Source organism: Mytilus edulis, chromosome 2 (assembly GCF_963676685.1).
Source record: "Mytilus edulis chromosome 2, xbMytEdul2.2, whole genome shotgun sequence".
NCBI lineage: Eukaryota > Metazoa > Mollusca > Bivalvia > Mytilida > Mytilidae > Mytilus > Mytilus edulis.
This window is the reverse complement of record NC_092345.1, coordinates 9,922,925-9,944,389: the sequence shown is the minus strand read 5'-3', so window position 1 is coordinate 9,944,389 and position 21,465 is coordinate 9,922,925. Positions and strand designations below refer to the sequence as shown.

The 21,465-nt window shown below is 32.8% G+C and overlaps 1 protein-coding gene across 1 annotated transcript; it reads left to right on the top strand.

Moving 5' to 3' along the window:
• The first annotated feature begins 1,300 nt into the window (after positions 1–1,300).
• Positions 1,301–21,036, top strand: LOC139510113 (medium-chain specific acyl-CoA dehydrogenase, mitochondrial-like). Its single transcript, XM_071296412.1, has 13 exons — positions 1,301–1,432; positions 2,181–2,301; positions 4,319–4,416; positions 5,824–5,893; positions 7,938–8,038; positions 9,254–9,334; positions 10,409–10,648; positions 11,168–11,239; positions 16,406–16,474; positions 17,191–17,286; positions 18,762–18,938; positions 19,501–19,572; positions 20,665–21,036. Exons 1-13 carry the CDS (start codon positions 1,412–1,414, stop codon positions 20,737–20,739), a joined length of 1,293 nt encoding a protein of 430 aa, XP_071152513.1. The 5' UTR covers positions 1,301–1,411; the 3' UTR covers positions 20,740–21,036.
• The last annotated feature ends 429 nt before the right edge of the window (positions 21,037–21,465 follow it).

The window sequence follows — 21,465 nt, the reverse complement described above, 5'->3', positions numbered from 1 at the left end:
CAAGGGAGGCCCTATATGAATATTTTTACTATAACATGAAATCAAACAGATCTCAGTTGAAAAGTCAGATTGCACGTGCTCCCTATCTATTTGTGTTTATATTTATGATTGTATCGACTGTATCAGGTTATATGAACCTCGGCAGTTTTTAGAGGTCATCTCAATGACTTATTAGATGGCGTTTCGTCTATAAAACGCATGCAATGCTGAAACATAGAGAATAATACATTGCAAAATCCGTATCATATGCCGTATCATCCCGAGATACCAATATCAGCCCGAGGGTGATACGGCATGTGATACGGATTTTGCAATGTTTTATACGCTTTATCATATATTTCAACAGGAGACATATATATATATGAACTGCTTTTTGATCATTTGCGCCTTGGTTAACTTCAGTTCTACTTTTGTCTTGTCGAAGCACCTGGGTTACCTTACAATTTGCGTGCTGATGTTTAAAAAAAATTGTTACTTGTATTTTGTTTGTGTGTTTTGTATGGCATGTCAATGAATTCTTTTTTATAGTTGCATTTCGTGTGCCAAAAAATATGAAAACTCGACGTTTGTGACGTCATATGCCAAACAATGACGTCATTCAATAAATTGCGTTACGCCCAAATGACCGTCACGTTCATTTAGGACCCATTTTGAGGAAAAATATTTCTTGAGATGCTTGTTTTTGATTGGTCAATCTTCTCGCTCAAAACAAAAATTGAAAGTTTGTCCTTTTATATATATATTTAAGAAACTCGGAGAATTCAAAGTTGTGTAAAGCGTTGTGTATGATTGCAGGTGCATTATTAAGGGCATACGATACAGTTACAGAGGAGGTCATGACATTACTAACATAAATTGTTATTTTTGCGACGTCAAACTATGACTTATCGGGAAAAGATTCAGTTTTCGACTGTTTTTTTATCATTCAAACTGATTTAACTTGGAAAAGAGTTCATGTACCTCTTTTTTAAAATGCCATTTGGTTTGAATATTTGATAAATGTGAGTTATTTCTGAATAAAAAATGTATAAATTTTTATGATACTTATAAAAAACAGAAATTACAAATTATTATGCGTGCATCATTGAAAGCCTTAAATAAAATTATAAATATCCCTAACCAGCAGCACTGGGTAGTTGATTTTTACTCCAGTATTTCGAAGATCTAGGAATATTTTAAAATATTCGGTAATGTTAAAATTGTTATTCCCAGAAGAAAAAATGGCCTTAATTTTCTATGAGCCATAATATTTAAGACCATACGGGTGCCTAGAATTGTACTTGCTGAAATTACTCGGTATTCAGCTAACGCTCAATAGGACGTTGCTGTCCTTGAATGTTGATTATGTACTTATGTTATTCGTTGTATCTCTGGTGTAAGTCATGTGACTACAGTTTATAGTTTTGAAAAAATGGCAATGTCGTTGTCGAAGGTAACTTATCATTGTTTATATATTCCTTAAATGTTTTGAAAAGCATAAGATACATGTGAACACATAGCACCTATGCTGGTTGTGTTCCTACTCATTTTCTTAGTATAATATTAAACACAACAAACATTGGATTGTTACATGACCCACGAACTGACAAATGTAAAAATTATGAACATGATGAGTTGCATAATTTCCAGTCTGTCTTCGAGTTGTTCTATGCTTACAGATGAACAATTTTAAAATACATTTGACGATATGAATTATAAGAACACAAAGCTTGCACCTGTTTAATGTTGACTTTCAAATTGGTCTCCTGACTTTTACATAACACTACAAGTTTTGATTATATAAATATTTGACATGACATAACTGGTCTCTAGAAATACCACAGAGCACCTTTATTTTCTCAGATAGAATCTTAGTTAAAACATTTTAACCTTAAGAATTGCATTATGTAAAACCTTGCATGTATAAAGCAGATTTGTTGAAATTATTTGTTTCTTTTGCTTATGTCTGATGAAAATTATACCCCGTTTAGTTTTCATGGTTTACAATAGATTTTGAGATGTTTCAAAGTTAACTTATGTAATTTAGATAATTAATCAATCATTATTACATGTTTTGTCTGTGTTATGACCAATTTCAAAGGGAAACAGTTTCAAAAACTGCTTGTTAAGAAATGACACAGACACTTTTTGTCTTCTGTAGAAAAACACTGCAGAGATATACTTTGTATGATTTTTTTTAGGTGTCTAGTGGATTGATTCGACAAGGAAAGCAAAGTTTATGTAAAGCAGCCAGAGCTTTTGGAACAGTTCCAGACTCAGTGAATTCCACATCAGCTCAGGGCTCCGGAGGTTTCTCTTTTGGTAATATATTAGTGCTGAATTATTTCTATCAAAATATTGAAACAAAAACATAGTACAATGTAGTTATATACAGGGGTTAAAAAAATTTGTTACAGCTAACTAGCCCAGGACTTATGGCAGCAGGTTTTTACTAGCCCTGTTGGAAGAACTGCTAGTCCATCAAAACTGACCTGCTAGCCCTAGTATGCCTTAAAAATCAAGAGTTTGCTGCATAATACAAAGTGGGTGTCTTTTGTTTTGAAGGAGACATTATACACTTGACTGTATTTAATATTTTTGGTTGAATTGCTATTTATTGTTGGTGCTTAAACTAACTTAGTCGTTCCCACATTCAAAGCAAACTTTTTATTGGCATGATTTGGGTAACTAACGGTAATATTCACAGAGCATCATCTGTTTTTTTCATCAGCAACAGCCAACCTTCGAGGGGAATTGTTGTATCCCAGTTCTGCCAAATTCTCAGGAAGTAAATGCGTGATTTTTTGGCCAAATTATAAAGATCAAAGAGAAAAAACAAGGAAAATGCCGCCAAATAAGCATGAAAATGGGTGAGTCTCGCCCTAAAGACTTGGCAGGTTTGCTGTCTTGGACACTATAATTTTTTCCCCACTTTTCCCGGTCGTATTTTGCATTTTTGGGGGATGAATTTTCAGTCTCGTTACCCCCTCCATCTACCATTTTTTGTTTTGAAACTGATGAAGTTCATAGGGTGTGTGCGACTTGGCAGCCCTGCTGTCCTGGACACTCCGCGGCTTTTCCCTATCGTATTTAGCATTTTTGGGGGATGAATTTTCAGCCTCGCTACTCCCTTCATCTACCGTTTTTCATTTTGAAACTGACAAAGTTCCTGGGGTTCCCGTACTAAAATATTAAGAAATAATTTGTTGCATGGTTTCGTGCTCAAGAGCTTTGCAACAAGACAGGTCAGTACCGATCAATACATCATATCCCCAAATACCGTTAATTGAAAATCTCGGCATAAGCAATGAACAATACCCCAGGCCATGGTATGAGAAATCGATATTTAAAGTACGAGAATTGTAATCAACACATGATACTGGGCCACCCAGAGTTATTTGTTCTGTTTTTAAAATATGTACAACAGGACCTGTACAAACCAGTTCAAATTCTTGGAATCCCTGATGACTTATAATTATTAATTGAATCGGATTGGCTAACATAGAATAGTAATGAAGGGATTTTCCACTTTTGGAAACGTCAAGATTTTTTTGTTACTAGTCTGTCGGGCATATCGGGTTACACATTTTAATTGCCCGAGGCATAAATGATCTAGTCCCGGGCGTTGGGCTAGTGGATTTTTTAACCCCTGTATATATGAACCTTACATTTTTGTTATTAAGTTAACTGTAGGAGTTATGTGAATATTTAAGTTTTAAGACATGACATATATTTTTTCTTACCTTCCCTTTTTTTTTTTAGAAGAAGAGCTTTTCAGTATTATCATTTCCTAATTTATTTTTATCCTTTGTGACAGTTTTCATTGAACATGCTTCTTTGCTATTCTTTACCATGATTACACATCCTAGAATTTTCCAATCCTAATCAAAACTATCATCAGAAAATAATGTGACGATCACCCTTATTTTTCATTCCAGAGTCTGACCATACAGTAAACATGTACCAAAAACTACAACATTATTTTCTTTATTTGCCAATCAGGTGCCCAAAATGAGCAGTATAATTGCACCTAGATCAAACTCTTCATTTACATTTTCAAGTTGTATGACCCTAGCAATTAAGCACAGGCATAATCTGACCCTAATTCCAACTCTTCATTTCAGAGTAATCAGATATTGACTCTGATTTACTCTTCAACAATGCATAATCTTATCAGATATTGACCTCTTATTAACTCTTCAACAATGAGTAGGGATACCATTATCCTTACTATTACAGAGGTCAGAGTTATTGAGACCTTACAGTTGTAGTTACTTTTAACTTTTAGTATCTTATATATAGAATTATTTGATCTTTAGCTTAAACCATTCTATTGCAGAGTTATCAGATGAACAGAAAGAATATCAACAGACTGCAAGAAAGTTTGCCAGAGAAGAAATCATACCAATCGCAGCACATCATGATCAAACAGGGGAGGTAAGAAACACAACATGTCACAATCATCCAAGGGAGATAAGTACATTAACCAATGGCAGAATGTGATCAAACATGGGAGGTAAGAAACACAGCATGTCACAATCATCCAAGGGAGATAAGTACATTAACCAGTGGCAGAATGTGATCAAACATGGGAGGTAAGAAACACAGCATGTCACAATCATCCAAGGGAGATAAGTACATTAACCAGTGGCAGAATGTGATCAAACATGGGAGGTAAGAAACACAGCATGTCACAATCATCCAAGGGAGATAAGTACATTAACCAGTGGCAGAATGTGATCAAACATGGGAGGTAAGAAACACAGCATGTCACAATCATCCAAGGGAGATAAGTACATCAACCAGTGGCAGAATGTGATCAAACATGGGAGGTAAGAAACACAGCATGTCACAATCATCCAAGGGAGATAAGTACATTGTACATCAACCAGTGGCAGAATGTGATCAAACATGGGAGGTAAGAAACACAGCATGTCACAATCATCCAAGGGAGATAAGTACATCAACCAGTGGCAGACTGATCAAACATGGGAGGTAAGAAACACAGCATGTCATGATCATCCAAGGGATATAAGTACAAATGCCAGTGGCAGACTGTGATCAAACATGAAAGGTAAGTAACACTTGCAGTCTATTATCATTTAACAGGGGAGGTGAGGTAAGAAATACAATATATTATGATCTTTTAAGGGAGAAAAACCATATATGCCATAGACAGCACATTATGATCAAACAGGAAAGGTAGGAAATAGATCATGTCACGATCACCTAAGGGAGATAATCACAAATGCCATAGACATCACATTATGATCAAACTTGGGGAGGTAAGATGCACTGTCAGTTTTTTATGATCAACTAACAGAGATGTGAACATATGCCAGTTTGTGATGATCAAAAAGAGGAGGTAAGTAACATAGGTAGTTTATTATGATAAAATAAGGGAGTTGATGAAAAAATGAAGCAGTAACTGAACTTGTAAATGTGTTAACTTATTTTGAAATTTGAGCAAGTTTATGAGAAAAAAAACACAGAAAAAAACCAACATAATTTTAGCCATCAAAAGTCTGTTGTTGATCATATGGGGGCTAAAGGGAGAGACTTATATCAAACAAACAGATTTTGAAAGGTGATTTAACAGTATTTCAACATTTAAGTATTACAATATTATACAAAGAAATATAACTTATAATGATTTAATGTTCTCGGGCAATAAATTATATGTTTTTATCATATTTTGTTAATTTTTACATGAAAAATACCAAAACTAAGTTAAATAAATCATTGAGAAATGAGGGAGATGCTTTTTTTTTGTTTTGTCATTTCAGATTGAATGAGGTCTGAATATAATTTTAACATATATAATCAATAAGTGTCTATTTACAGTATCCATGGGAAGTGGTAAAGAAGGCATGGGAACTCGGATTAGTCAACATGCACATACCTCAGGAATATGGTAAGTAGATGTACTTTAATCAGATTTTTCTGTTCTTGAGTATTTGTACTTCTATTGTGCCGAAAAAAACTATATCTTTCAAATGTCAAACACATATAATAAGTTTCTTATACGACCGCAAAAAAAATTTGCATTCTATATTGGTATCACGTTGTAGTTGTCGTCATTGTCAGGGTCGACCTAAGACACTTAGTTTCCAGACAATAACTTTAGTTTAAGTGAATGGATCTCTATGAAATTTAAACACAAGCTTTGAAACCACAAATGGATGGTTGGGATTGGGGGTTATGGTTTCAACATTTTAGGAACAAGGGGCCCAAAAGGGGTTAAAATAAGTATTTTTCTAGTTTCCAGGCAATTACTTGTGTGAAGTGTTTGGATCTTTCTGAAATTGTACCACAAAGTTCCATTCCAAAAAAGGATGGTTGGAATTGATTTTTGGGGGTTATGGCCCAAACTGTTGAGGAATTAGGGACCAAAAAGGGGCCAAAAACAATACTTTTCTATTACTTTGTATAAATTGCCTATTTCTTGTCCAATTTCAATGGGGTTTTATTCTTAAATATGCTGAAATTTACCGTGTGTTGAGTTTTTGGAATTTGGTCCCCGTTTTTAAATTTGTACACATGAGTTCCAAAGAGTTCATAATTAAACTTGGTTTGATTTCATCAAAAAATTGAATTATTAAGGTTCTTTGATATGTAAAATCTAACCGTGTATTTAGATTTTTAATTTTGGGTCCCGTTTTTAAATTGGTCTACATTAAGGTCCAAATGGTCCAAAATATATCTTAGTTTTATTTTAACAAAAATTGAATTCTAGGGGTTCATTGATATGCTGAATATAAAAATGTGTTTAGATTTTTGATTATGGCCCTAGTTTTCAAGTTGGTCCAAATTAGGGTCCAAAATTAAACTTTTTGTTTAAAATTTCAACAAAAATTGAATGTATGGGGTCCTTTGATTTGCTAAATCTAACCATGTATTTAGATTTTTAACTTTTGGGCCCTGTTATCAAATTGGTCCACATTAAGGTCAAAACTTTTGTTTGATTACATCAAAAATTGAATCATTGGGGTTCTTTGATATGCCAAATCTAACTGTGTTTTTAAATTTGAAGTTTTTGGTCCTTGTTTTTAAATTGGTCTACATTAAGGTTGATAGAGTCCAAAATTTAATTTTGTTTGATTTTAACAAAAATTGAATTCTTGGGGTTCTTTGATATGCTGAATCTAAAAATGTATTTAGATTTTTGATTTTAAGGCCCTGTTATCAAATTGGTAAATTATTTTTTTTTTAAATTAAGTTCATTATACCACATTCATTCTGTGTCAGAAACCTATGCTATGTCAAATTTTTAATCACAATCTAAATTCAGAACTGTATCAAGCTTGAATGTTGTGTCCATACTTGCCCCAACTGTTCTGCGTTCGTATAAAGCTGCGCCCTGCAGCGAATCGGGTTCACATTTGATTTATCGGTAGTATATATAACATTGAGCAGGATTAAAATGATTGAGCAATTGCTCAAAGTACATCTTATTATTGATGAATTTGTTGATCAATAAAAATGCAACAATGAAAGGAGAGATGAATGAAAGATGTGAAAAATGAGACAGAAAATTAATAACACCAGTTTACTAAAATATGTATTAAGTGATCACCATATGATCAATGTAAACAATGGTCAAGTATTAAAATATAAAGCATGCTATTTGTCAAGACTTGTTGTAAATCAACTCAATATTGAAATCGAATAAGGACAAAACAAAACAGAAAGAAAGAGCTACAAGAACAAATAAAATTCCTATATTCTAGATATACATTGTATCAAACTAAAATTCCTATATTCTAGATATACATATTATCAAACTGGCTTTGTTAAAACTAATCCAGAAAAAAATGTAAAAGGGTTGTCCACATGAAAATATCATGTGGTGTCTTGACACTCTCATACATGCATTTCCTGTAATGTCCATAATGATGAATTTATGGCTAATTAAAACATGATTTGATTTGTTTTCATGTGCATCTGTGTATCTTTAGGTGGACTTGGTTTAGGAACTTTTGAATCATGTATAGTAACAGAAGAAATATCCTATGGATGTACAGGTTTTCAGACTGCCATAGAAGCCAATTCATTAGGGGTATGTATGCTGTAAGAAGTCTTATTTTATATATTTGTGATAATTATTGTTGCTACTTTAAGACATTGCTCTTATTTATCTATTTAAAATAATCCCATCCATATATATTACATTCTCTACAGAACTAGGGGTCAAGTCAGAAGGGTGATGATTGAATCATATTTTGAAGTCATAAAATATTATTAAAGTGGCTTTCATTGAGGTCTAAGCATGACACGGGATTGCCGATTTTTTATAAGCGTGACATGTGAAAGTCAAATTATTGTGCCGTGAAAACGGGAAATGAAGTCTAGTGGGACACGGGAAATTACAAAAATAAGAGAATTGCTTACGTATATAGTGTAAGCGGGATACAGGAATCTGACAAAACAGTAAGCAGGATCCGGGATCGGAACCCCCCAATGAAACCCCCATTAAAGAGTGTTTTAAAATATATTCAAAATTCTTTAAGAAAAAATGTTGTTTTTTTTTTAATTTGTAAAAGACATATTTTAAATGTTTTTGTGTTTTTTTCATAAATGACTTTTAATTCAATGAATACATTTCTGATTCAGGGTAAATATTAAACCATGCCAAGTTGTATGGATTTTAAAAAAATTCTTCATTATAACAAATAATTTGTGTCACTTCAGGTCAAATGGCAGGTTTTGAACCATTTAGTTATCTCCCAACGACTAAGATCTTTGGTCTATATTCTCCTGAAGATGGCTGCCTGGTTCAGAAACTGTCATGTCTTCATTATTTGTTAGATATTATCCCTTGCATGATATTTAGTACTTTCAATTAGTCCAAATAAAAAATAGATCTTGAAAATGCTACATGTTGTATTTAATTTCTTGCTGTGACGTCTTTCTCATAAAGCATTTTCATAAATCTTACCAAATTATGATGATGTAAACAAACATAAATCACTGTACAGCCTTCAACAATGATTAAAACCAATATCACACAGTAAACTATATAAGAGAAACAGCTCTCAGCATGAAAGAAATTTGAAAAACAAATCAAAAGAGAAAACCAAAAGAAAAAGAAATAATTCAAAACAACCACTTTTAAAATTACAGGTTTTGAATTTAGCACTGGCACATACAGAATGTGGCAGGATGGAACATTTTCCTGAGTGCTCAACCCCCTCTTAGCTGGACAAGGTGTAACAGTAAGCTTTCTAAGGCAATACCCATGCAGAAACCATGTATTCTTTTTGTTTTTTTACAGGAAATGCCTGTGATATTAGCTGGAAACCCAGAACAAAAGAAGAAATATTTAGGTAGAATGTTAGAGGAACCTCTCATGTGTGTAGGTGTTTATAGAAATTTCTTGTCAATTTATTAATAAATATGATAACATTTGATTTACCAATACAATTTTATATTGAAAAAAGTAATATGTAAGCATTATATTAAACACAGACTGCATTTTTAATTTAATGTCATTTGTTTTAAACTTCAGGAAAAATATGAATATCAAAGTTAAAACAACATTGTTGATTTATAAATTATTAGATAGGCTAGTTACTACATCTCCCAGAACAGAAAACAATCTAATTATTCTTATTTTATGAGTGAAGTCAAAATAAGATCGTGACTAAGTCGGTATGCACCTCAGACCATGCTACCCTCATAAGTAGACAAGGTCATTAAAAAACCTCCTAGGTGTAGCATGTATTACAATGTAGGCATAATCTTGACGTTAATTTGGCAAAGTTGTGTGCATTTATAATGAAAAACTAGTTGTCTATATACATCATAGTTGTACTTAGAACCAAAATTATAGCTGTTTGTACCACAGGCAGACATATTTTTAGATTTACAAATATACCTGTTGTCAACTCAAAATGACTGGGACAAACAGATTTCTCAGAGAAAACAGGTTCAAAGTGTAACTGGATCCTATTATTTTTTTGTCACTTTGTGAAATAGATTCTTAAGTATTCAAGTTTATATACATTGTTCATGATTGTTGGCCTCAACATATTTTGATTTTGTAGTTTCTGAAAAAAAAATCTTATAAAAGTGCTTTAAACACTTCAAATTGATAAAGTTTTTTCTCCATTTTACACCCAATTATTTGGGAAAAAAGGAATTTAGATTGTTTTGAAGAGTAAGAGAAGGGCAGTGGACAAACTTATATTGTGACAGTCCTGAGAAATTTACTTCGTGATATAAAATAAGGATATGTGGTATGATTACCAATGAAACAAATATCTATGAGAGAAACAAGATATAAACAATAAGAACTCATTTCAATCAGATATGACTATAACAATGTAGTATCAAAATCCCTTGTATTTAATTCAGCTTTAAATTAAACTTGTAGTAAACATTAAGTTATGACTCTCTATAAATTCTGCTTTGTTATTTTCCACATTAGGCATACTGTGTAACAGAGCCAGTTGCTGGTTCAGATGTCTCCGGTATCAAAACAAAGGCAGAGAAAAAAGGGGATCATTATGTATTGAATGGTCAGAAGATGTGGATCACTAACGGTGGAGTAGCTAACTGGTATTTTGTATTAGCAAGGACAAATCCTGATCCAAAATGTCCGGCTGGCAAAGCTTTCACAGGGTTTATTGTAGAAAGGGATTCACCTGGGGTCACAGTGGGTAGAAAGGTGAGTAACGATAGGCAGAATTCATGGTTTATTCTGGTAAAGACTTGTTGTCATTTTTTATAGCCAAAAATTTATGGTGCAGATTCAACAAAAATTTGGAAGATTTATTATAGAGATTTATTCATCTAATGTTATGCTATAGTATTATCACTGTACAAGTATACATATTTTTTAAGGGGCCAGCTGAAGGACCCCTCTGTGTGCGGGAGATTTTTTCGCTACATTGAATACCCATTGGTGGCCTTCGGCTGTTGTCTACTCTATGGTCGGGTTGTTGTCGCTTTGACACATTCCCTATTTCCTTTCTCAATTTTAAAAATGAAATAATAAACTGATCATTTCTTTCTGTTTATTTAATAGTAAAGAAGCTTTTAGTTCTCATGAAGTATCGTACAAGATTACTTCAGGAGAGCAAAAATTTATATAATTGGTAATTTTCTGCAGTATATTTGATGTTTTGTATCTCTTCTCATTTGTTTATTGAGATGATAAATATGGGATAATTTCTACATTTTCTAGGAAATAAATATGGGACAAAGAGCATCAGACACCAGAGGTATAACATTTGAAGATGTACTTGTGCCAGCAGAGGTCTGTTATTCATTTTACTATGACTTGTCTAATCGCAACTTTGTATAGGGTTAAAATATTGTTAAATTTTCAGATATTTTATGTGAAATTGGGAAGAGTTGGTGATTTATAATTTTTATTCCAATATTGTTCTGTCTTAAAGCCTCGTTTTTCTGATACACCTCATTAAATTAATCATAATCTCAAGGAATCTCTTATTTTTAGTATGCCATATTCCATTTTTCATAATTATATAGAAAACACTTTTCATCCTTATGAAATTGTGTGTGTTGCCAAGAAAGAGTCTGTACACACTGTTTAGTTATATTTCCAACTGAAACTGCATATCATAAGCATTTTACATTAGAATTGAAGCAGACAAAAACTGAACAATTGAGAGTAACATAACTATATATATATATATTGCCAATAAACTAAACTATTATTTAGAAATTGGATTGTAGGGGTTGGTTTTAATCAGACTGAAATTCAACTATCTTTCAACCCTATACTATGTTGCTAACTATTGTTTTTTGCAAACTAATTAAACATGAGAAATAAATTCAAGAAGAGATCAATATCTGGTTCTTGTGTATCTTAGTAAACAGATAACATTTGGCTGTCAGCTTACCATTGAGTATATAAGTATATGTATATACTGTTTTGATTTGATCACAGGGTACTTAATTAGTTTATTTTTTATGTCTGGAAAAGTGTTCATGTGGTAGGGAAAAGAGTCGAGCCTAAAAGACATTTAACCTTTATTTTGTATGCCCCATCTACAATACTGTCTGTTCCACTTCAGGTTAAAGTTTTTGGTCAAGGTAGTTTTTGGAAAGTTTGCTATAAACTTTCTTTAGGCATCGGCCTCTAACTGGAAAAGAGACAGACTATCTTACTTTAGGAAGTGTGTCCTTTTTCTAGATAATAAAGTTCTGATGTTTGAAAACTAATGCTGAAAGATGCTTTTGAAATTTTGAGCTCTTCTATTTTAATAGCATACAGCTTGAATTAAAATGTACTGAATTTTCATCAATATATCAAATAATTCAACTTCATTTCGAAAATGATGAACAAACACTACTTCGCGGATCTGCGCTACGCCGGGAAAGTAAAATCAATACACACACGAGACAGCAGTTTCTACGTTATGATTTTATCGGTATTCTCCAGACATGCGTCAGATCCATATAGGTGTGCCTCACACGGGAGTACTATCATCCCGGTTTCAAAGGTTTCCTACCTTCCTCCGGTTGAAGAGAAAAATTAATATCGTGTTTGAAATATTTCATGAATGAACTGTGATTTTTCGTCGCTTACTACGATTTTTACAAAAGTTTGTTACTGTGATTTTTCGTCGCTTACTACGATTTTTACAAAAGTTTGTTCAATAGGTAAAAGCTAGAGAGTATCGGGAGTATCATGGTATCTTATCTCATCTTGGCCCACAACAAACTCGAACTATAATAAACTCGGCATTAGAAATCGGACTATAACAAAATTCGTAATTATACTAATTGCTATTAAGACTCCTAAACAAAGTTTTTGCTCAGTTCTTATTATTTTTCTTCTTGGGGTCTATTTAGTTGTATTTTGAGGGGCCATCAGAAGGGAGGAATTTACTATAGAACCCTATGGGATTTTTTTTAAATTTTCAATAACAATAATAATTTTTATAACTTGAAAACAGTAAGTGACAGACACATCTAGTTTTCAGTAATGATCACAGGACCATAAAACAAGTCAAATTAATTAAATTTAGGTTGAATCCATGGTGTCAATTCACCCAACCCCTCATGTTTGAGAACTTAAAAACAGTCAGATCCCCACCCCTAAACCATATATTCTTATACGTTACGATAAAACAAATCAAATGAAATAGAAGGCGAGCCCCGGGGGTCACTCTCACCCCCTGGTTGTTTGAGAACTTGTTGATAGTTGAGATCCCCACCCATATACCATATGTATTATTGTATGGGACAATGAAATAAACCAAATGACATATAGAGGAACTCCAGAGGGGTCAGTCACCCCAGCCCTGTCTTTTTGAAAACTTGTAAACGGTTGAGATCCCCACCCCTAAACCATATATATTTTTGCATGTGGCAACAAAACAAATCAAATGAGATAAAGTGGTGTCCGTTTGGGTCAGCCCCCACCCCTCATGTTTGTGAACTTGGAAACGGTCAAGATCTCCACCCATAAACGATATATATTTTTGTATGGGGCAACAAAACAAATAAAAAAAATAAAGTGGGAGTCCCTTTGGGTCAGCCCCACCCCCCTCATGTTTGAGAATTTGTAAACGGTTGAGATCCCCACCAACAAACCATATATATTTTTTTATGTGACAATAAAATAAATCAAATGAATATAGAAGAAGTCCACAGGGATGACCCCACCCCCTTTTTTAGCTCACCTGGTCCGTCGTCGTCGTCGTCGTCCGTCGTCGTTAACTTTTACAAAAATCTTCTCCTCTGAAACTACTGGGCCAAATCAAACCAAACTTGGCCACAATCATCTTTGGGGTATCTAGTTTAAAAAATGTGTGGCGTGACCTGGTCAACCAACCAAGATGGCCGCCACGGCTAAAAATAGAACAAAGGGGTAAAATGCAGTTTTTGGCTTATAACTCAAAAACCAAAGCATTTTGAGGAAATCTGACATGGGATAAAAATGTTTATCAGGTCAAGATCTATCTGCCCTAAAATTTTCAGATGAATCGGTCAATCGGTTGTTGGGTTGCTGCCCCTGAATTGGTAATTTTGAGGAAATTTTGCTGTTTTTGGTTATTATCTTGAATATTATTATAGATAGAGATAAACTGTAAACAGCAATAATGTTCAGCAAAGTAAGATCTACAAATAAGTCAACATGACCAAAATGGTCAGTTGACCCGTTTAGGAGTTATTGCCCTTTATAGTCAATTTTTAACCATTTTTCGTAAATTAAAGTAATCTTTTACAAAAATCTTCTCCTCTGAAACTACTTGGCCAAATTAATCCAAACTTGGCCACAATCATCTTTGGGGTATCTAGTTTAAAAAATGTGTGGCGTGACCTGGTCAACCAACCAAGATGGCGGCCACCGCTAAAAATAGAACATAGGGGTAAAATGCAGTTTTTGGCTTATAACTCAAAAACCAAAGCATTTTGAGGAAATTTGACAGGGGATAAAAATGTTTATCAGGTAAAGAACTATCTGCCCTGAAATTTTCAGATGAATCGGTCAATCGGTTGTTGGGTTGCTGCCCCTGAATTGGTAATTTTGAAGAAATTTTGCTGTTTTTGGTTATTATCTTGAATATTATTATAGTTAGAGATAAACTGTCAACAGCAATAATGTTCAGCAAAGTAAGATCTACAAATAAGTCAACATGACCTAAATGGTCAATTGACCCCTTAAGGAGTTATTGCCCTTTATAGTCAATTTTTAACAATTTTCATTAATTTGGTAAATTTATGTAAATTTTTACCAAATATAGTTCTCTGTTACTAATGGGCAAAGTTCATGATAGATATAATTGTAAGAAGCAAAATCGTTCAGTAAAGTAAGAACTTCAAACACATCACCATCACCAAAATAATATTTTGTCATGAATCCATTTGTGTCCTTTGTTTAATATGCACATAGACCAAGGTGAGCGACACAGGCTCTTTAGAGCCTCTAGTTTTGAAAACTTGTAAACGGTCGCGATCCCCACCCCTAAACCATATATATTCTTTTATGGGACAACAAAACAAAACAAATGAAATATAGTGGGAGTCCCTCTGGGTCATCCCTTACCCCTCATGTTTGAGAACTTGTAAACGGTTGAGATCCCCAACCCTTGACCATAAATATTCTTGTATTGGACAATATAACGAATCAAATGAAATATAAGGAGAGTCTCTCGTTTTAACCCCACGCCATCCTGTTTTGAGAACTTGTAAACAGTCAAGATCCACCCCCTTCTTTTCGAAAACTTAAAAACTGTTGAAATGTCCACACTGAAACAACATGTATTCTTGTACGAAATAATAAAACAAATCCGATGAAATAAAAGGCTAGTCCCCTAGGGTCACTATTACCCCTACCTCCTGTCTGTTTGAGAACTTGTAAACTGTCTAGATCCCCACCCCTAAATCATGAATATAACTGTACCATACATGATTTCAAGAAGATTTGAATGACATACAGGTGTAATACCTAGACGTCACTTGTGCATATCACTTTAATAGACCAGACGAATTTGTATTGGACTTTGCTTAATGTCAGGCGACCGTGGGAATGACTAATTTTGAGAGCTTTGCTTGGGAGACTTCGTAGCAGCATTCTGTTACTTCTTGATAAAGTTTTTTTTCTTTTTTAAGTAGGAAAAAAATTAACCATGCAATCTACACATTTACAATCTATTTAAAATATTACAATCTACCGTTGCAAACTTTCTACAGGTGCTATCCAGCACTTTGATTGATGAAGTTGAAGTCCAATCCAATCAACTTGAAACTTAGTACACATGTTCCCTATGATATGATCTTTTTAATTGAAATGCCAAATTTAAATTTTGACCCCCCAATTTCACAGTCCACTGAACATAGAAAACGATAGTGCAAATTTCAGGTTAAAGTTTTTGGTCAAGGTATTTTTTTATGAAGTTGGAGGTCCAATCAACTTGATACTTAGCTATAAATATAGTACACATGTTCCCTATGATATGATCTTCCTAATTTAAATGCCAAATTAGATTTTTTACTAAATTCACTGTCCACTGTACATAAAAAATGATAGTTCGAGTGGGGCATCCGTTTACTATGAACACATTCTTGTTAATCATACTTTTACAAATCTTCGGAATAGTCTGTAAATAAAAAAATACAAGGAATTAAGCAAAACAATATGATTATTTAGGAAGCTGTGAGCTATATAGTGTTTTTATTGGAAACTAATTTATATAAGATAAGATATATGTTATTACCAATGAAGTGCCCACAAGGGGCATATAGAGAATACAATTATAAGGAAAAAGAATATTGATAAGCATAGATAGTAACATAGAATTTACATAAAATTACTACCATACAATTAGACTGTAAATAAAAACCTTGGTTATATTTATAAAGATTCAAAAACTGGAGTTAAATTAATGATTTCAAAGTAGACTTTGTTCACCTCAATATATACATATGTATTTTGTTTTGTGTACAGAATGTTCTTGGACAAGAAGGCCTTGGATTTAGATTAGCAATGGGAGCCTTTGACAAGACCAGACCACCTGTGAGTAATATTGTAAAATGTAGTTAAAATCAATTCAATTCAAATTATTACTAGTTAATTAGTGGACATAATTTAATACTAAATAGGATAGCAACCCAACCACATAAAAAGCCAAAAATCATCTAGAATTAAACCTTCATCATAAGATCAACTATTGGCAGTTGTCTTTACAATGTGTCAAGCTGGTATTTGTACAGAGTCTAGAAAAGAACTATTGACAGGTGTCTATACAATGTGTTAAGCTGGTATTTGTACAGAGTCTAGAAAAGATCAACTATTGACAGGTGTCTATACAATGTGTCAAGCTGGTATTTGTACAGAGTCTAGAAAAGATCAACTATTGACGGGTTTCTATACAATGTGTCAAGCTGGTATTTGTACAGAGTCTAGAAAAGATCAACTATTGACGGGTGTCTATACAATGTGTCAAGCTGGTATTTGTATCGAGTCTAGAAATGTATTGAGTACATTTAACAGAGAATATCAAAGATATGTCATCAAATTCCTAAAAAAATATTATAAAACACTGAAACAATTTTGAAAAGTTGCCACCAATAAACAAACAAGCCAAACAAACAATGAGATGCATAAATGGAAATCCCATATGCTAAATATTTTTGTTTTATTTTTTTTATTTTTTTACTGATATAAAAAATATTCCATGTACTAGAAACCTATATATGTATGTGTTGTAATATAAACTGTTTTTGTTGAAGGTTGCTTCAGGGGCTGTAGGCTTGGCGCAGAGAGCATTTGATGAGGCTACTAAATATTCCATGGAAAGAAAAACCTTTGGCAAACTTATATGTGAGGTAGGTATAAGTAATTGGTAATTGAGATAATGTAAAATAATGCTTAAAAAAGAGAAAATAAAAAATGAGGAAGATGGCCCACGAAAAAAATGAATGAGTAGGAAGAAAAACAAGTAATTTTGTAAAAAAAATCTGTTTCTTTTTAAAATATATTGAAAGAAATTTTATTATAAAACATAGAAATATTATAAACAAAGCTTGAGTGCTGAAGATTGTAGGTTCAAAACTTGGCCAGCAGTCTGCACCAAAAACTTTTTCTACTACTAGTCCAAAGACCAATATTCTGACATTTTTTTTATTGGTCTAAACAAAATTTTGCAAAAACTTACAAGTCCGAATGAATTTTTATTAGTCTGGGGCATTCAGACTAGTGGCTAACTGTGCAGACTGGGCCAGGTCAAATCAAACTTTGAAACTGTTTTTTTTTATAGTAAAGACTGGTCAGCTCTAAGTCAGAAAAATTTGACAGGATAAGGTATCATGTCTTTCTGTGGAATGTTTCATTGTGAATTAGAACATTAAAAATCCAGCTCAGTGCATCAGTTTAGTACAAAGCAAGGTTATTCATATAACATTAACATGTTATGGTCCTGAATGTGCATTTGATTTGCCACTACATGCTAAAAAGTAAAATCACAAAAATACTGAACTCAGAGGAAAATCAATTCGGAAAGTCCATAATCACATGGCAAAATCAAATAACAAAACGCATCAAAAACGAATGGACAAGAACTGTCATATTCCTGACTTGGTACAGGCATCCTCAAATGTAGAAAATGGTGGATTGAACCTGGTTTTATAGCTAGCTAAACCTCTCAATTGTATGACAGTCGCATCAAATTCCATTATATAGTCACCGATGCGTGAACAAAACAAACAGACATAATAGGTAAAAATGTCAAAAATAGGGGTACAGCAGTCAACATTGTGTTATCATCTTAATCACTATAAAAACAACAAATGTAACGAAGAAGCACAAAAAGGCATACATCAAATTAACATCCTCATTTTGATTATATTATACGATTATATTTGTCTATGTAAAATGCACCCATCGAGGAAGGAGGGTATGGGTACTGGTGTAAAATTGCGCGTTTGAAATTCGCACAGGTAGACATGAAATAATTTTGTCGTTCAAAGTATGACGGGATGCATAAATACAGTCACGCAAAATAGATATAACAAACACTGACTTAGCAGTTAAAGTAATAATAATAAATAAAATAATAGTGTGGTTCAAAGTATGACGTGATACATAAGTACAGAGTCACGTAAAATGTATATCACAAAAAAAGTTGGTTAATAGTAAAAGTAATATTAATGAATAAAATAATTTTGTCATTCAAAGTATGACAAGATACATAGGTACAGAGTAGCCATTCATTATCACCATTTTTCAGACAGTAAAAAAATAGTGCTTGATAATTTTTTGTTCTTCATTTACTGTCAGTTAAAAATTTCAATTTTTTTTCCAGCACCAAGCTGTATCTTTTATGTTAGCTGACATGGCCATTGGTATAGAATCAGCTAGAATGGTAACTCAGCGTGCTGCCTGGGAGATTGATCAGGGGAGAAGAAATACTTACTTTGCTTCTATAGCAAAATGTCTGGCTGGTGATGTGGCCAACAAAACTGCTTCAGATGCTGTTCAGGTACATAGCTTAAAATATCTGTTTTGATACAAGAAAAAAATATAATTATGAATACCTTACCAATAACAGTGATGGAACATAAAATACCTCAAAATTAGCAATAACAGTGAAAACACAAAATACCTTAGCAATAACAGTGACAAAACATAAAATACCTCTGCAATAATAGTGACAAAATATGAAATACCTCAGCAATAACAGCAACAAATCAAAGACAACTTTTGAGGAATGTTTAAGAGATGTACAACATCCAATTATACTCCATGATTTCTCCTTTTCGTGTATTTTTAAAATTAACCTGTTTAAGGTTGATTATATAAAGTTTTCATACATAGATTAATCAACTGCCTTTTTTTTTTTGCTAGATTTTAGTTTGAACCAATATACATATCAGAAATTGTTGGATGGCACAATGGAATCTTTTAGGAGTTAGTTTCTATTTATACCCTCGTTGTGATGAATATTGTTGTTTACCTTTAGTCCTTCTGTTCTGTCACATTTTTCTTTGAACCTTAAATAAATTACCTTATGTTTTCTGCAAAATTATTCCTGCTTATTTTAGATTTTTGGTGGAAATGGATTTAACTCTGAATACCCAGTAGAGAAATTGATGAGAGATGCTAAAATTTATCAGGTAAAAACATTTTAAAATGTACCAACAGAAACACTGCAAAATAAAATAAAGGATATAGTGTATACATTCATGATGATGGATGCTGGTGATACATTTCAGTGAAAAAATAACATTCATATATATCTAAATGAAAAGAAGTTTTTTTTATGTAAATATGAATGTTTTTGTACTAGACAGATATTTTAAGTTGCTAATAAGGTAACAATCTTTACTCTTTCTCCAATATGCATTGTACTTAGTTGAGAAGCAGCAAATACCTATTTTAAAGCAAAAGGTTTTGACACTGCCAGGAATAAAATCCAAGATCTACAACAAGAGTGACAAGCATTTTTAAACAAGACCACCAAGTTATAATGATGTGAAATTCTAACATGCAATGGCCAAAACCAAAGAATTTTTTTTTTGCTGTTCTTCTTCTTAAAATCAGTATGTCTTATAACCTATAGCATAAGCTGATCTTCATTGCAAAACTGTATATATATGTTTATCGGACCACAGATGAATTATCACGTTGTGATTGGTTAAATGCCGTCACGTGGTGACCCCCTATGAGACCGTAGGGGGTTAGTAAGTTTCATAGGTGGTTCATGACGCGTTAATGGCGACGTCATCTATTAATGTTGTTGTGTTTCATTGTTCATTTTTCAACAAAACGCCGCAGAAAAAGTCCAGCGTCCGATAAATTCATTATACGGTTAACTACTGACCCCCTACGGATCCATAGAGGGTGAATAAAATTCATAGGGGACTCGGCCTCCGGCCTCACCCCCTATGGATTTTACTAACCCTCTATGGATCCGTACGGGGTCAGTAGCGAACCATATAACTTATAACATGTAAATGCAGGATACCAATTTTTTTAGGAAATATGACTTTGTAATCTTAAAACCAAGATTAACAAAGATTCAAAACATAATTGAATTGGTAATAATAAATTGATGCATGGTTAGATTTGTATTTGAGAAAAACTATATTCTACTCAAACAATAAAAGTGAACAAAATATCATAGTTTACCTAGTAACAAATTTCACACTATAGGATATGATCTGTTAATTAACTTCAATTTGAATACCTGTTTTGTTTTGTTTTAGATATATGAGGGTACAGCACAGATCCAACGTATTATAATTTCCAGGGAACACTTAAATAAAGCTGCACAAGGATAGTAATCTCTGGGAATTAAAAGGAATCTTACCGTGGTTGAACAATCATTTACTTAGTACCATAAAGGACAAAGTTTATAAAATATTTGATGGAAAAGATATGAATGAGACCGATATTAAACTGTTTATTTATTATGATGATTTATTTTAAATGTATTGCATGATTTTAAATGATAACAAAACAAATTACATGGTAATTTTGAAACAGATGAACAACAGTTAAAACACATATCACTTATTTATACAGTATCATTTTAGTAAAATAGTTTATTTAATATAAAGATTTACAAACAGTATAAACATATTCATTTCTTCAAAGGAAAACAAAATTGTTTGGTTCACAGGTGAATTAATGCCAAATTATACCTATTTTAATTGGAATTTAAAAATTCTTGTTATCTAAGGTGATACATATTTGCCAATTTGTTTGTATTTCATTTGGGTCTTTGTTGAAATATTATTTTGGTTTGATGTTTATGTAATTACTTTGTTTTCTTGTAAAAAACATTAACCGGTATATAAAGAAATAAGATGTGGTACAATTGCCAATTAGACAACTCTCAACCAGAGACCTAATGACATAAAGATAACAACTACCTAAACAATAAGTAAAACCCATACCGCATAGTCAGCTATAAAAAGGCCCTGAAATGACAGATGTAAAATGATTCAAAGAAGAAAACTAATGAAAACAATGAAAGAATCTGATTGGATTTGTGGTGTTTTAAC